The sequence below is a fragment of the Pungitius pungitius genome, chromosome 1, assembly GCF_949316345.1.
Source record: "Pungitius pungitius chromosome 1, fPunPun2.1, whole genome shotgun sequence".
Classification (NCBI taxonomy): Eukaryota; Metazoa; Chordata; class Actinopteri; order Perciformes; family Gasterosteidae; genus Pungitius; species Pungitius pungitius.
In genome coordinates, this window is record NC_084900.1 from 11,013,668 (window position 1) to 11,028,521 (window position 14,854).

Sequence of the window (14,854 nt, forward strand, 5' to 3'; positions counted from 1 at the left end):
AACTGACCTGTTGCGAAGCCTGCTGTGTTGATGCTTTCAGGTGCTACGTGAAATTACAGACACAGGTTGTGAAAACAATAACAGCATGCAGTTAAATTGTCTATTACATTTTTGTATTGAACGTCAGTTGCCACCTGTTTGCATGGGGGTCTGTGGGTGCTCTTTCTCAGTGACACGCTCCGTCAGACTCTAAAGCATATGTCTATGCTCTAAAGTAATGCACGTAGTTCCGTGACTTGCAAAAGATGAATGCGTGCTGCGAAAAGCGTCAACAACTGTGATTCGTCGACGTATCATACTGATTTGTGCTGGTGGTGGTATTGTTTTCATGGCTTTTATTTATCATGCGGCTGGCTGTCATATTTTATTGAATTGTTTAACCCGTAACAATAAGGTTATAAATATTTGTGTCCGACAATTTGTTGATTTGGGGAAATTAATGGAGACCATGACCATGATTGGAAATAATAATATGTATAGCTATCCCTCCAACTCAGATCTTCTCTCTGCGATAAAAGCTAGACTCTCCGAGGTGCACCTGAACGCAGCGCAGGAGCGGGAGTGAGTGGGAGGAGGTTGGCGGCGCGTTTCTGTGCCTGCTGCTCAGACTGCGGCCACTGCGGGCACAGCTGATTGCTTCAGAAATGGCGGAGGGGGAGTTGGACGTCGACTCGCTGATTTCCAGGCTTTTGGAGGGTGAGTTTTCAAAGCAAACTACTGTCGTTTTACCGGGTTTTGGAGCCTTTAAGCCTTCGGGGTGGTTTCGGGTTGTTTTGGCCACCAGTCGACTAGAAAAAAAAGCCCGCTTTTAGGGTGTCCCGGTGTGTCGGCATAGCGGGCCAGCCCCGTAGAGAAGGTATTAAATCATACCCAATGGCACGTAAGAGTTGTCATCCTCTGAGTTGTGTGTTCACAATTTTTTGAAAAGTTATAGTTCGAGGACTGTCGGGCTGAGGAGAGGACGCGACCCCAGAATTAACTCTTAAGTTAGTGGATGATTGTAGCCTTCGTTGATGTCGTAATACGTGTGACACACTTTGACATCACGGTGACCCGCACCTTAAAACCACCAGCTAAGAAGCGTTCGCATTAGAAAACCCCCGAACGACACCCCCCCCCCCCCCCGCTCCTCTGCGCTTACATTTACACCCGCTTGTCCCAGTGTTACGCGCCGCACATCAACAGTTCAACCCTAAAGTTGACATGTCCTTTGTTTTTTTTTTAAACCAAGAGCAACTTTGTGAATAGAGTATGTCAAATATGTAACGTTAAGCACAATGTTGTGGTCTGTGAAGACCCTAAACATTCGGGTTTTAGTGTGGAAATGTAGTGTTTTCCCTCCGCCGTGAGGAAAGATGCCAAGTTTTCAGCTGGGATTCGGCGGAAGGATTTGTCCGCTGAAGAAAGTAGGCACGTCACAGGGTTATGGTATTCATATGGGAGTATTGATGAGTGGTAATGTTTACTCAAGCCACAGTCTTTGATGACATTCCACTTTAGAAATGGACCTGCGGAGTTTGTACCCTGTACCTGCTTGTTTTGCTCCGTATTTTTTGTAATTCCATATCCAGTGAGGTGGAAGATTAATATATGAACCAAGTCTAGTTTTTCAAGGCCTGACATGATTTCTGTTTGACACAACACACCGTACAGATGTGAGCTTTTATCCTTTAAAAGAGTTCATATTAATCATCACAGTGGGCACATAATCTCCTGAGCTTTATCATAATGGAGACAATGAATTTTTTATTGTATGTCACTGATAAAAGGAGGTTTTTGATGTCAATGATTTAAAAAAGGGCTGGTGATTTCTTGTCCATTCACTCAGGCATTTAACTCATTTGGATATAACGTGGTTGTTTTGAGACCGCAATAAGTAACTTCAGTGCTTTCTAAGAATCCATTGTTGTCCTCCACCATCGCTATCTGTGGACTCTGAGCAGTGCTAAATAAGGGAGCCTGACACAACGGAGCTGATCCGTCCTCCTGATGACACAGAGACTCTGTCCCTCTGTGTTTGCGAGTCTCAATAGTCGCCCCCCCACGCACAAATTCATGTGTGCATGTGAAACGTACACAGTCTGGCAGCGTGCATGCTAATGATCCAGCACAGATGTGCACCAGCCTGTCAGTATGACCTAATCATCTGGGTTGATCAGGACCGGTTATATAATACTGATTGGTGTGTGTCAGCTGTACAGTAACAGCAAAGTGAGCCTGGGGCTCTCTACAGTAGTTTGTTAGCTGGCTGCATATTTATCTTCTTTAATGCTGCGGCTAGGAAACCTCGGTGGAGGAAATTGGAGAAATCTGGCGCTCAAGTTTCTCCAGATGTGAGCTGTGAATACCACCAACCAGCCGCTTTCTCTTTCCACTTACAGCTAGTGTGTTTCCGGCTGGCTCATTTATGGTGTGAAAATACCAACTGGGAGGGAGAAGTTCCTAACTGCTAAATCCTGACAAACTGCAAGCTGTTCAAGAACTTTGGCAGAACACACTTATTAAAACTGGAAAAGTAAGCTTCTTCTCAAAATAGGAGCGTTCAAATATCTTTGAAGGGTATTTCTGTCTCTTTCTGGCAAAAAAATGTCTTCAATCTGTATGGTGCCAGGAGGGCACAGCCTAATGTTTTATTAATTCATTATGAGGGCCGCAAAGAAAAAGTGGTATTTGTCACACTAGGAGACTTATTTGAAAAAAAAGTGTCTTGTAGGGTTAAAAATAATACATTTAATTTACAAAGCTGGAGGAGGGGCCAGTTTTAACAATAAAAAATAACAATAATAATCCCAAAGTTTCTTTGAATTTACATAATCTTTACCAACTAGCTTCCTATAGAAGTCTATGAGAAAATTACTACTCTCTTGATTTTTTTTTTTTTTTTTTTTCAATCTCTGGTTTGTTCTTCTTCAATACAGAATGTGTTCATTAAGTAAATAATGGTCCAACAGACCATAAAGCAGGGTACGCTTTAGAGCTGGGCAAGCGTGATTGACTGGTTTGTGCCATAACTGGGGCAGTACGTGGCGTCATTGCATCACTCCTCCACATTCCAAATATGCTAATATGGTAACTTCCATTCATCGTTTTCAAAAACGACAACATTGCTGAACTCGAGGCTCCAAAACATCCGTCCACTTTCCAACTGGGGACATTATCAATTTTCTACAATTGAGAAAAACACACCTTTTTTTTTACTAAAAATGTTCTTCTTAAATCTATGCAGTTTTTTTTCTTCTTCTGTGGTTCTTGTTCTTCTTGTATTACCTTCCCCCGGACAGAAATCCACTCAAGTTTTCATGAGGGCGTGACCTTTGAACACCTCACAGGCTGTGCCTCACTCAACAAACCTCGACATTCATCAAGTCCGTTCACTTAGTTGGGGGGTAGTAGTAGTCTGCTCAGTCCCCATGCGCGCTGACACGGTGCGGAACTGGCGTTCATGGGAGAGAAAGTTTAGTTTTAGACTTTTTTTGGGGTGAGGGGCCCTGTTATAATGGTAAGGTAAACACGGAGCTCCAAAGGTCATAACTAAGGATTCCCTTTGTCGGCTAACAATAAGAGCCCTTGCTGACGGCGTCTCCTTTTTTTAACATTTAAACGCAGGTTGATCTCTCAGTACTTCAGTGAGCTCTGGTGCCAGTCGGGAATCTACGTACTCGTGCACAGTGCATGTACTGATCTCCTATTAAATGTCAACAGGCACAGCTGTCTCTGGTAGAAATGAACTTACCCTTTTGGTGACACCGCCGGGGGAGGAGGGGAGGGGTCTTTTAATATAGAACATTGATGTGTATGTGTGTGTGTGTGTGTGCGGTTGAGGACCCCCGGGCAGGATGCCACGGACCTGCATCTGACCGTCTCTGAACAGTAGAATAGCCTGAATTGGCAGAAAGATATTGGGATGCCTTTCAATTACCCAAATGCTATGACTTCCTTCTGATAAAAAGTCACAAAGCGTGTATGTTAAAGGGATTTATTGTGAAACGTAGGAACAGAGGGGCTGGTTCTGGTATGCGCTGCCTTGGTCAAGGTCGAAAGAAGTAATGAAGTTTTAGTCAAAGTCGAGAATGCGACCCCACTGTCACTTCTACACAATGTGATTGCTTGATGATGTCAGGAATAAACCTAAGCATTGGAGACATTGTCGCAGTGTGTTCACACCTAGACACACTCATGCACGCAGTGTGCCGCTTGGTGGAGGGGTTGACGGTAGTCGAGACGACGGCCTGAACCACATCAACTGACGACATGGTTCAGTCACCGCAGCCTCCTCGGGGACCTCAGCGGGCACATTTTCTAGCCTCTCTGGTTTCATTTGTCATCCGTTGTCCCATGACATGAATGAAATGGCATTTATACTGTCTACCTGTATGTAGATGTTCTGCCATCTGAGTGGCTACACTTGTCCTGTCACTGGGCTCTAACCGCGTGGTGACCTTCGGTTCCAAAGAGTGAAGCCAGTGTAGAAGTGCCCTTAAACCTCCATTATTATTATGTATGTCCATCAGGGGGCAGCGGCTCTGGTTGTATAAAAGCCAATGAGAAAGAGAGTACTTCTCGCTTGATTTATGCATTGTAGAAAGGGTTTCAAAGGGGCGGATAGTTTCCACGGGAATTTGGGAGATTTTGAAGGGGAAAAAAGTGCCTTTCGGGGTGCAAAAAAAGCGAGAGTATGGCAACTCACACTGCAGCATCTCATTATTTAGACTTTTTAAGTAATATTTTCGACTTTCTAACCCTTCTTTTTTTTGTGGCGGAAATGGGCTTCCATAGAGTGCGAGGAAAAAACAATGGCGGAAAGTTGATCTGTTTCAGGGTGACAAACCACGGCCCCTCTCAGTCACGTCTGGCGCAAATACACAAACTGACCACAAATGTACCCCGAGAGTCCTGCGGGCGTTTAGAGCGTCTGGTCACTGTTTGGGAGTCAGATGTTGAGGAAGTAAGGAGGACGTTGATGAGGTCCAGGGAGAAAACATTTAGAGAAATGAAATGATACAAAAAAAGGTTTTTGTTGTTCGATGAAAGAATAGCGTTCTACTCACAAAATATCAAAAAAAGTAAAAAATATAATTTTTAAAAGTTGTATTAGAAATGTTTGCATGCATGTCTGCTTATGACAAGGTAAATACAGTTAAATTACCCCAGAATTCCCGTAGAAGGTTTCCATCTTTGAATATTCCCAGAATTTTGCAACCCTAATTGTAGACAAACGTTTATTGTCTCAATCTCTGGTTTCAAGTCATCTTCAACGCAGTGATGTTATTTAGTAAACTAGGGTGCATTTAGAGTCAAATCCAGCATAAAGCAGGGTAGTTATTCAGGACGGGGATGCTCTGATTGACCAGAGCCGTAGACACAAAGCACATTTCAGAGAGTTAAAATGACTCTGTGAGATTCAATTTGAACTCTAAGCTGGGGTATATATTGTCCCAATTTTGTCAGTGTAAAAATCAACACTCAACAAAATGTTAACAATTTAACTCTGAATAAGTGTCAGTGACACTGGTATATAGTTAGATTTCAAACCTAGTAGTCTATTTAACTTTACAAAGTGTCGAAAAATAAATATGATCAGTGTTAAATACACTAAGTCCTTGACACTGGATAATAACTCCAGCTCTTTTGTACAATTGACCCTGTAACAGTTAAATCAACTTTTTGCAGTATGATTTTCAACTCTGCAGAGAATTTCACTCCTCCATAGTCTTTAGGTCACATCCCTTTTGATGGTTGCAAAAACCCAAGATGAGGACGGGCAAGATGTCATGTTCGAGGCTTCAAATAGCTGTTGACAAACGGGACAGTGGCAGCGTCAAGAAAATGCCGTAGTAATGTGGCACGTATTGTGACCCGCTCAAACTTGTAAAACATCATCCACCTTGCAAAAGGGTTCACGCCTCTTCCAATAGGTCACAGCCACATTCCCCAGGCATTTTGGGAAACCAGTCCGTCATCTGCTGTTGTAGTATCGGCAGCGTGTTTCACATTTTACTTCCAAGTCAGAGCTGACATTGCAGGTCTCACAATATTCTCAGCAATCCTTCATCAAGCAGGACTGTCCATTTTCTTCCCTGTGCACCACCGAGCCGTGTCCGTCACACAACGGGCCCCCTGTCCGGCACAGGTGTGGCCCAATCTATCCGTCGGCCCCATACACCCACCGGCAAGAGCGGGGGAGGTGCGATGGAAAGATACAGTTAAATAAGCTAAGACGCAAGCCGAGCTGTAACCCAGTATGAGAGCTGGACTTCTTTCTAAAGGCCATTACTGTCCCTGTTTACCTGTATGTCTCAGGCATTTGTCAATAAGGAAGTTTGAGGCGGTAGCGCTCTGTTATTACAAGTACATTTTAAAATATGGCTACAGTAGCCTCCTTTAAAAGGGCTCTGAAAATAAGGTTAAGAAATAAATATTCTAATTATAGCGCACAGTTGAACTAATATTGATTTGATAATTCCTAACGAAGCGGTACCTCGTTCAACCCCACTCCACAGAAATCAGAACTGGCCTCTTTTATAGGGTCTCTATTGTGGACTATTATTGCGGCCCTCATTTTCGGGAATGCTAAAACGAAGGCACGGGTGAAGAAAAGTCATAGCTGAAAAGAAAAAAAAAAAAGCTTTTCATGTAGCAATAAAGTAACAACTTGTGAGGCAGGGTAATTTTTATGAATGTACAATCATTAGTGTTACAAATTGTTCATGTGTCACAAGCTGTGAGTGAGTGCTTGTTGTGGGTTATTTACTGTTGTTATAACCATGACACACGTAAGACAAGGCGCTCGTCGATGACGTGTAAAAATCACTTCTTCCGCCTGCTGAAGAGCAACGTCGGTTGGCATGGCGTAACACCGGTATGAACGGTACGGGAGAAATTCATACCGCACGGAAAAGGTTCTGTCATGGCAACGGCAACGGTGGAGCCTGTGTGGCGGGGAGCGTTCACGCCCCGGCACCGAACGTGGCACCGAGGGGCTCACCCCGAGCTCTTCGGCCTACTCCCTTTTCTCTGCGCCCCCCCCCCCCCCCTTCGCTTTCCTTGCCTCCTGTTTGTTTGTGCCCTCTCCATTTCGTCCCTCTCTCTGCGGCCCCACAAAGACGCCATTCACCCCGGGGCACTTGAAGGCGAACAAAACGTCCTCTGAATAACGCCACCCTCGGGATTCCTGCTCCTGGGCTCCTCGCCGGAGTCCGCTCACTGAGGGGTCAGTGTTTTCCATCGGCCCGCATGTGGGAGAGGGTCAGATGGGCCGCGGGGAGGGGGGGGGGTGGAGCTGCTGGCCTCGAGCCCGGTTGGCAGAGCATGGATGTGGGGCGCTAAAGAGGTCTGACGGAGCATCTTTGTTGGTGCACAGGTCACACCTACTCGTTACTCCCAGCTGTGCTCCACCCGTGAGAACATCCTCGGCACATGTTTGCTTGGCAATTAGAGAAAATTTAGTAGAGTATTTTAGTAAAATTGTGTTTTTCTCCACTTGAAGTGAAAACTGTTAAAGCCGAACAATATCAACTCGTATAAGAAAAAAAAGTTATGTATTATGAGAGAAGAATTTTCACCTGACTTTCCACTCTTTGTTTTGGTTCAATTCCTGGCTCATCAATCAACTTTGTTTCCATCCGTCAGCTGTTATTTCTTAAAGGGACAGTGTGTAGGATGGCATTTAGCGGTCTAGAGGCCTTCAGTTCACATTGTTGTTTGGTTCATTCTACACAAACACAAAGTCCTGATTTAATTTCATGAAAATAAAGTTAAGAATATTATACTCTATGTCTACAAATAGATCCCATTAAATGAAATGGTGTGAAAACACAATTAAGATCTGCGACATAACATAGTGCAGCAGCTGAAATAAAGGATTGTAGAGTGATAACACTGGGACCGTGAGTCGGGTCACACAGAGGCCCGCTTTGCTTCTCTTTCCCTCCCAAACAGGCTTCATGGGCCCCCTCTGCGCCCTGACCTACTCGCTCACTTCCTCCACTCAGGCCATATATGGTAATGCCTTCAAGAAGCTTGCTATCTCTCTCTCTCATCTTAAATTGGTCGGTTTTGTGTCTGTGTGTCGACACGCAGCACAATGGTGGGTTGGGCAGCAACCGAGAGATCCTCCCAAACATGTAGCTGGACTTTACCTGTGTTTCTAGAGTCATCAAACCCTGTGACGGCTCAGTGAGCGTAGCAACGGATCCGTGCTCTGAATACTCCGCTAAGTCCTCTCGTAGAGCTGCATTTCACCAAAAATCACCAACAATTTTCTGAATTATTAAACAACAAACATTCGGTGGTCACAGTTTTTGGTAGGTGCAAAGTGAATATTTGTTTTAGGGGGTTGGGCTGTTTGTTTAATATTGTAATTTGTTTTGTTCTACTATATTGACTTCGAAATGACCTTTCCCACTGATTCATTCTGTCCACATTACATTACTGATGATTTATCAAATGCCTCACTGTATAAACACCAATGCACAACTCCAGAATATGATCATAAAAAAATACATATTTATACATATTGCCACTTCACATTTTTTACGCATTTACTTATTTTTTACTTCAAGACACTTAAGTACTTTTGAAAGGCAGAGGCAACTGTGTGGATGTGTGTAAACTGGATGTGTGTGTCTGTTGTTTTCCCAGCACTGTGCTGTCTGGGTTACAGTAGAATATCAAGTCACTCATTGTCTGCTTGAATTGTTGTTTTTAATGATGGTCCTTTTTGGACCACAGAGGACAGAGCGGTTTGTGTCTCTGTGTAATGGAAAAACAACTGTGTCCTCTTCACGTCAGCCAGAGGAGGAAGAGGAGCTTCAGCGAAGAATGCAACGTAACGATAAATAGACAAAGAGGTCAGAGGGCAACCCGAACTCAAACGATTCTGCGCCCCGACCAAATTAGGAGACACGGACTGGAGAGCTTTCTCAGGGGAGGACATTTCTACGGATCTTTTCAGAGAGCCGGAGTGATAGAAAAGTTTCTGATCCTGCTAGTGTGAGGGCTGAGAGGAAAACCCATCCCACAACTTATCTCCCAAAGCCTTATTCTTTGCAAAGAAGGTTCAATGATCCTACGTGAGAAAAGGCCGCTCTGTCGTCTAGTTATCAGATACAGAAACCACGGTGGGTTGGCGGTTTACACTCCTGCTCCCATGAGTACTCGTAAGACATAACCTAAACATTCTGTGGTTAAACTATCCGCAACCACATTTAGTAGCTGGTTGATGCACCGCAGACCTCCTTTAATAGTCCCACGTTCACCATCAGAGAGCTGCAACGTCTTGCTACCAGAACTGAGATGAGTTTGTCCTTTTCAAACCGGAGGTCAAATACCATGCGAGCTGCCAGGTCCTGACAGGAGTCCTCGGCCGGAATCAAACCCCGACTGTCGCACGCTCTCCTTCACGTCCGTCACTTCTTCTCCTCCTCCTGAAAACCTGCTCCTCCTGTGGAGCTGCAGGGTTCCCCTCACCCCGGCGGTTTGATTCCTCAGTGAAGAGGCGCTGCACGCCTGTTGGGATGTCCGTCATGCTGCTGCAGTATCATGTGACAAGCAGTGCTCTCGGTCCGCTCTGTGTGTGTGTGTGTGCCTCGGTGGACCGCAGCCCGGTTAACCAGAGTATGACTGACACGATGCAGGTGCACATGGGTTGGCTTTAAGAGAAGTAGCTATCCTCTATTCGAGGTGTGCAGGCCATAAGTGTCGGACTAGCAGGAATATTAGTTTTCCATTTATATTCAATTGAAGGCTGCATGATTTTATCTGTGTAATTCTTTTTTCATTCAGTTTAATTATATTAAATGTACATACAGGAAAAAGCTGTAAAAAAAGATCTCCAACACAACAGCAACAGGTCCGACACCCACAAACTCTCCATTACAGTAAAAGCACACCAAGCTCCCATTGTAGGAGCTGGAACATATATAATAATATAAAACATGAATCGCTGGTCAAAAGGTTATTGTACAGTAACTGTATTTATGTGCATAGGTTTCTTTTCTAAACTGTATGTAGCACATTAATACTTGTAGTAATAACGGCTGAAAATTAGTACTTGCATTGAAATAGAGTTGTGAGGCTTCTGTTTTGTTAACGAGGTATCAAAGCTCACGCTGAATATCCCGATGATTAAACCTCCACCGTCTACTAAAATCATCCCGTCCTTGAACAGACTTTCCCTCTTTGCCTCACTTATCCAACAGGAAGTCGTCTCCAAAACACTCAACAACCTCAACAATATCCACGGCAGCTATTTCTGTCCTCTGCCTGTTGACTAAACTCTGCTCCCCATATTTAGTTCTTGTGTACAGATAAAGTCCCAGAGAAGAGCGTTTCTAGCAATTAGCCCTAAACACTATTAATGCCCTGCAGCCTGGATGACTATATACCTACTGCTCATGCTTGTCCTGAATACACACACACACACACACAGACCCAGTTTATGACCCATGAACTGTCGTCCTCCCCCCCCCCACCAGTGCGAGGATGTCGTCCAGGGAAGATCGTCCAGATGACGGAGGCGGAGGTGCGTGGCCTCTGCATCAAGTCCCGGGAGATCTTCCTCAGTCAGCCCATCCTCCTGGAGCTGGAGGCCCCGCTCAAAATCTGTGGTCAGTACCTCATCCTAAAAGTCCTTTCTGGTCCCCCCAGCGGGGGTCGTCACGGCTCACCCCCTCCTCCCTGTCCCCCAGGTGACATCCACGGACAGTACACAGACCTGTTAAGGCTCTTCGAGTACGGCGGCTTCCCACCGGAGGCAAACTACCTGTTCCTGGGCGACTACGTGGACCGGGGGAAGCAGTCCCTGGAGACCATCTGCCTACTGCTGGCCTACAAGATCAAATACCCCGAGAACTTCTTCCTGCTCAGGGGCAACCACGAGTGTGCCTCCATCAACCGCATCTACGGCTTCTACGACGAGTGTGAGTGCTCCCCTCACGTAGGATTTGTATTGTGCATGACAGGACACACACACACACACACAAATCATTTCTGGTTTATTGTGTGCAGGATTGTAAAATACACCAATGAATGTTGGGATACCAAATAAAAAAAACAAAACTAATAGCTACTCAATAAAGAATAAGCCGATTATTGCTCGGGTTGAGCCCTTAAATTATTCTTTCACAGGGGTTATTTGGTGGATATAGGGGGAAGGGCTTCAACTAAGCTAAAGTTAAGTAGCAGCAGGATACGTCCATTCTCCACAGACAACTACTAAAAACTACTGCAGAAGATCAGTCTTGGAAACACAAATCCACCGACTGGAATTGAACTTGGGTGTAAATGGACTGTGTGGAAACAATTCCACCTTATTGTGGATTCAAAACATTGCACAAAGCTAAGACACGGCTAACTAGCACCACCAGCCCTACTAAGCAGGGTACGAATGCAGGAAAAGCCAATAACTGGGCCTGAGACTCTGTTGGTGCTGTTAAAGATGTCGGAATGACGTGCAGCAAGAATCCCCAAATACTCAAAGATATGGTTTCTAACAAGAGCAGGAAGATCATGGACATCCTGATTGAAAGTCAGCATTGAACTTCAATCACTGATGTTAAAAACCCAAGACCAAGCCAGAAATCTAGGTGTAACTATGGATTCGGACCTCAACCTGTATCTACAGCTGTATCAAGACCATTACAAAGTCAGCCTACTATCACCTAAAGAACATATCAAGGATTAGAGGACTTGCATCGCAACCAGATTTGGAAAAACTCCAAATGCATTTTATCTTAAACTACTGTAACTGTGTGTTTACACGTCTGTAAAAAGTCAATCAGAAGGTTACAGCTGACCCAGAACACAGCAGCCTGAGTCCTCACTGGGATCACATCCCAGTTCTCAGGTCTTTACACTGGCTTCCTGTCAAACAAAGAATTGACTGAAGTCGATTTCTGATGCCTTATGAACCACCACGAACCCTTAGGTCGCCTGGGGCTGGTCCACTTTTTTGTTCCCAGAGTTAAAACTTAACATGGAGAAGCAGCGTCCAGTATCTCTGGAACGAAGTCCCAGGAAGCTGCAGGTCGGCTGAAAAGCAAACTTTTCAGTTTGCTCCTTTTCATTGACCATTTCTGCATATCGGAATTCTTGAACTATTATTTTACTATAAATTTGTTTTTCTATGTTTCAATTGTCATAACTGTTTGTAAATCTCCTTGCTTTGTTTGGATCGTTCTATGTGAAGCACCGTTTAATTGCCTTGTTGAAATATGCTATACAAATAATATTGGCTTGCCTTAAAATTGATTATCAGATATACTATCATTGACAAATGTATTTATATGGACGTTGTAGCCTCACTCACTGTTCACTGCAGGCTGTGCTCTCGCTCACCACGTCTCTGCTTCCTCCTCCCTGCAGGTAAACGCAGGTTCAACATCAAGCTGTGGAAGACCTTCACCGACTGCTTCAACTGCCTGCCCATTGCCGCCATCGTGGACGAGAAGATCTTCTGCTGCCACGGAGGTGTGTGTGTGTGTGTGAAACCCAGCCGATGGCCTGTTTGTAACGGGGAGTCACGTGGGTGAATGTGAGGTCGGTGCAGAGCAGTCGGTCCGCTGCTGTCGGGGTGTTGCCTGATGAATGAGTGGGAGTGCCACAGAGTTCATGGAGTTCTTCAGGTTGACGGATCTGATGTGAAGGAAATGGGTCACGCTGAGTTTATGGCTCTACGCAGAGGGGAGTGACTTCTGTGTCGTCCACAGGCCTCTCCCCTGACCTGCAGTCCATGGAGCAGATCAGACGCATAATGAGACCCACAGACGTGCCCGACACAGGTAGGTCAGCGCACACACACACACCAACAAAAGCTGCTAGGTGAGGTTGTGAATAATGGCAACGCTAGCACTAGCTGAGACGTTAATCTTTTTATCTGAACCTATGAAGCGATGGGTACATCTGCTGAAGATATTGCATTAGAGGAGCTGCTCATCATGTCATCGTGTATGACGATGAGGTTATTAAAAGATCCTGTGTCTCATGGTGTGCTCCTCTGTAAGTCCTACTAAACCGGTGGAGTCTTCACTAAACCGGCGGCTTCCTGTCCTTATAAGGCCGTCAGTGTGGAGGCTCCAGCAGATGCCGTCCCTCAAGTCCTCTTATGGTCTTTCAGGGAGACTGTGTGTCCAGAGGACAGCGAGGCAGTGTATAGACATGGCTTTTTAGTACGGGCCACACTGTAAATGTATCACAAGCGACTTGATTCCTAGAAGAGCCCATTGTTTTAACGCAGGGCCACAGCGTGAGGGTCCCGATAATTATTCAGTTGATCTTCTTCCCTGCAGGCCTGCTGTGCGACCTGCTGTGGTCTGACCCCGACAAAGACGTCCAGGGCTGGGGGGAAAACGACCGTGGCGTCTCCTTCACCTTTGGAGCCGATGTGGTCAGCAAGTTCCTCAACCGCCACGACCTGGACCTCATCTGCAGAGCCCACCAGGTACAACACCACCCCCGCCCTCCTCAGCAGGGCACCACTCAAAGACCTCCTGGAAACATAACCCCCCGCCCCCCTGGTTGTTAAAAGGCAAGCCCCACTGCTGGGAGAAGTGCAGTGTGCCGCTCCCCACCCGACTCACGATGCTGTGTTCACGCCCCCAGGTGGTGGAAGACGGTTACGAGTTCTTCGCCAAGCGGCAGCTGGTGACTCTGTTCTCTGCCCCCAACTACTGCGGGGAGTTTGACAACGCCGGCGGCATGATGAGCGTGGATGAGACCCTGATGTGCTCCTTCCAGGTGGGACGCAAGCCCAGAGTAGTGATCATGCAAAGAAAGTCCACATACCACTGCTCTAGATGCATCACCATGCTTGTTCTTTCTCAAAGCAGTAAATAATTAGTTCAGATGGAACACAAGTCCAGACCTGGGTCCTCTTCTGTGACATCATCACCGTGTACAACAGTGTATAATTGTGTATCCCGTGCTCTTTTTTTTTTTTTTTTTTGCTTATAGATCCTGAAACCATCTGAGAAGAAAGCCAAGTACCAGTATGGAGGGATGAACTCGGGTCGGCCCATCACTCCTCCCCGCACAGCCCAGCCCCCCAAGAAGCGATGAGGACGGGCGGAGTGAGGAGGAGGAGACCTTTTTCCAACATGGTGGTTTCTTCTGTGACACAAAATAAGCAGCATGCGGCAGAGAGGGAAAACAGACAAACAAAAATATTGTAAAAGCTGTTTCCTTTCCTGTCTTCCCTCCTTCTGAACTGCTGTCCCACTCTCTTCATCTTCCTCCTCCAATTATTTGTTTTTAACTGCATTTGTGTATTATTTTAAAAAGCAAGTGTTGAAACTTAACAAGAGTGGCATTCTGTAGCATATCCGAGTGCTTTTGTCTTTTGGTCTTTTTTACTTTTTATTTTCTAGACAACAGAATGACGACTAGTTCAGTTTACCACATCGCCCTACTCCCCCGCCTGTACAGACACACCTGGTATTACTAACGACTGCTGCGTTTTCAATAAATAATAAAGGAAATGACTGTGGTTCCTTAAGTTCAACCCAAAGATCAAAACTTGAGTTGCGGGGATATATTGTATTATTAGAACACAATGAACTTAAACACTAATTCTACTAGCATTATGCAATCCAAATTCTAAAGTACATAAAGAGGTTTCTCCACATTGTCATCCAAGAAATAACAAACTTGTAATTGTAGTTAGATTGACTTGCATATGATGTGCCTGAAGACCAAGTCACCTGATACTTTCAAAGCCTGTGTCTGTATGAAAATGGACAGCATGATTTTATCTGGCCTAAATAAACAACGCCGTGTTTAGAGATAAGGGGGCAAAGAACAGCGAGGTCCTCAAAATTGATACTTTGTTACAGACGACACCAGCAAGCTCAAAGCATCC

The 14,854-nt window shown here is 45.3% G+C and overlaps 1 protein-coding gene across 1 annotated transcript; it reads left to right on the top strand.

Annotated features, from left to right (window-relative positions):
* Positions 1-536: 536 nt before the first annotated feature.
* On the top strand, positions 537-14,741 carry LOC119222288 (serine/threonine-protein phosphatase PP1-beta catalytic subunit). The gene is made up of 8 exons (XM_037478801.2): positions 537-696; positions 10,476-10,607; positions 10,689-10,919; positions 12,364-12,468; positions 12,708-12,779; positions 13,287-13,438; positions 13,600-13,734; positions 13,951-14,741. Exons 1-8 carry the CDS (start codon positions 645-647, stop codon positions 14,053-14,055), a joined length of 984 nt encoding a protein of 327 aa, XP_037334698.1. The 5' UTR covers positions 537-644; the 3' UTR covers positions 14,056-14,741.
* The last annotated feature ends 113 nt before the right edge of the window (positions 14,742-14,854 follow it).

What these genes read in the sequence shown, in the direction of transcription:
- LOC119222288 (XM_037478801.2), top strand. Translation starts at nt 645, where the DNA reads ATGGCGGAGGGGGAGTTGGACGTCGACTCGCTGATTTCCAGGCTTTTG. An exon ending in CACAGACGTGCCCGACACAG is followed by an intron (nt 12,780 to 13,286) that starts GTAGGTCAGCGC and finishes TCTTCCCTGCAG; the next exon opens with GCCTGCTGTGCGACCTGCTG. An exon ending in TCATCTGCAGAGCCCACCAG is followed by an intron (nt 13,439 to 13,599) that starts GTACAACACCAC and finishes TCACGCCCCCAG; the next exon opens with GTGGTGGAAGACGGTTACGA.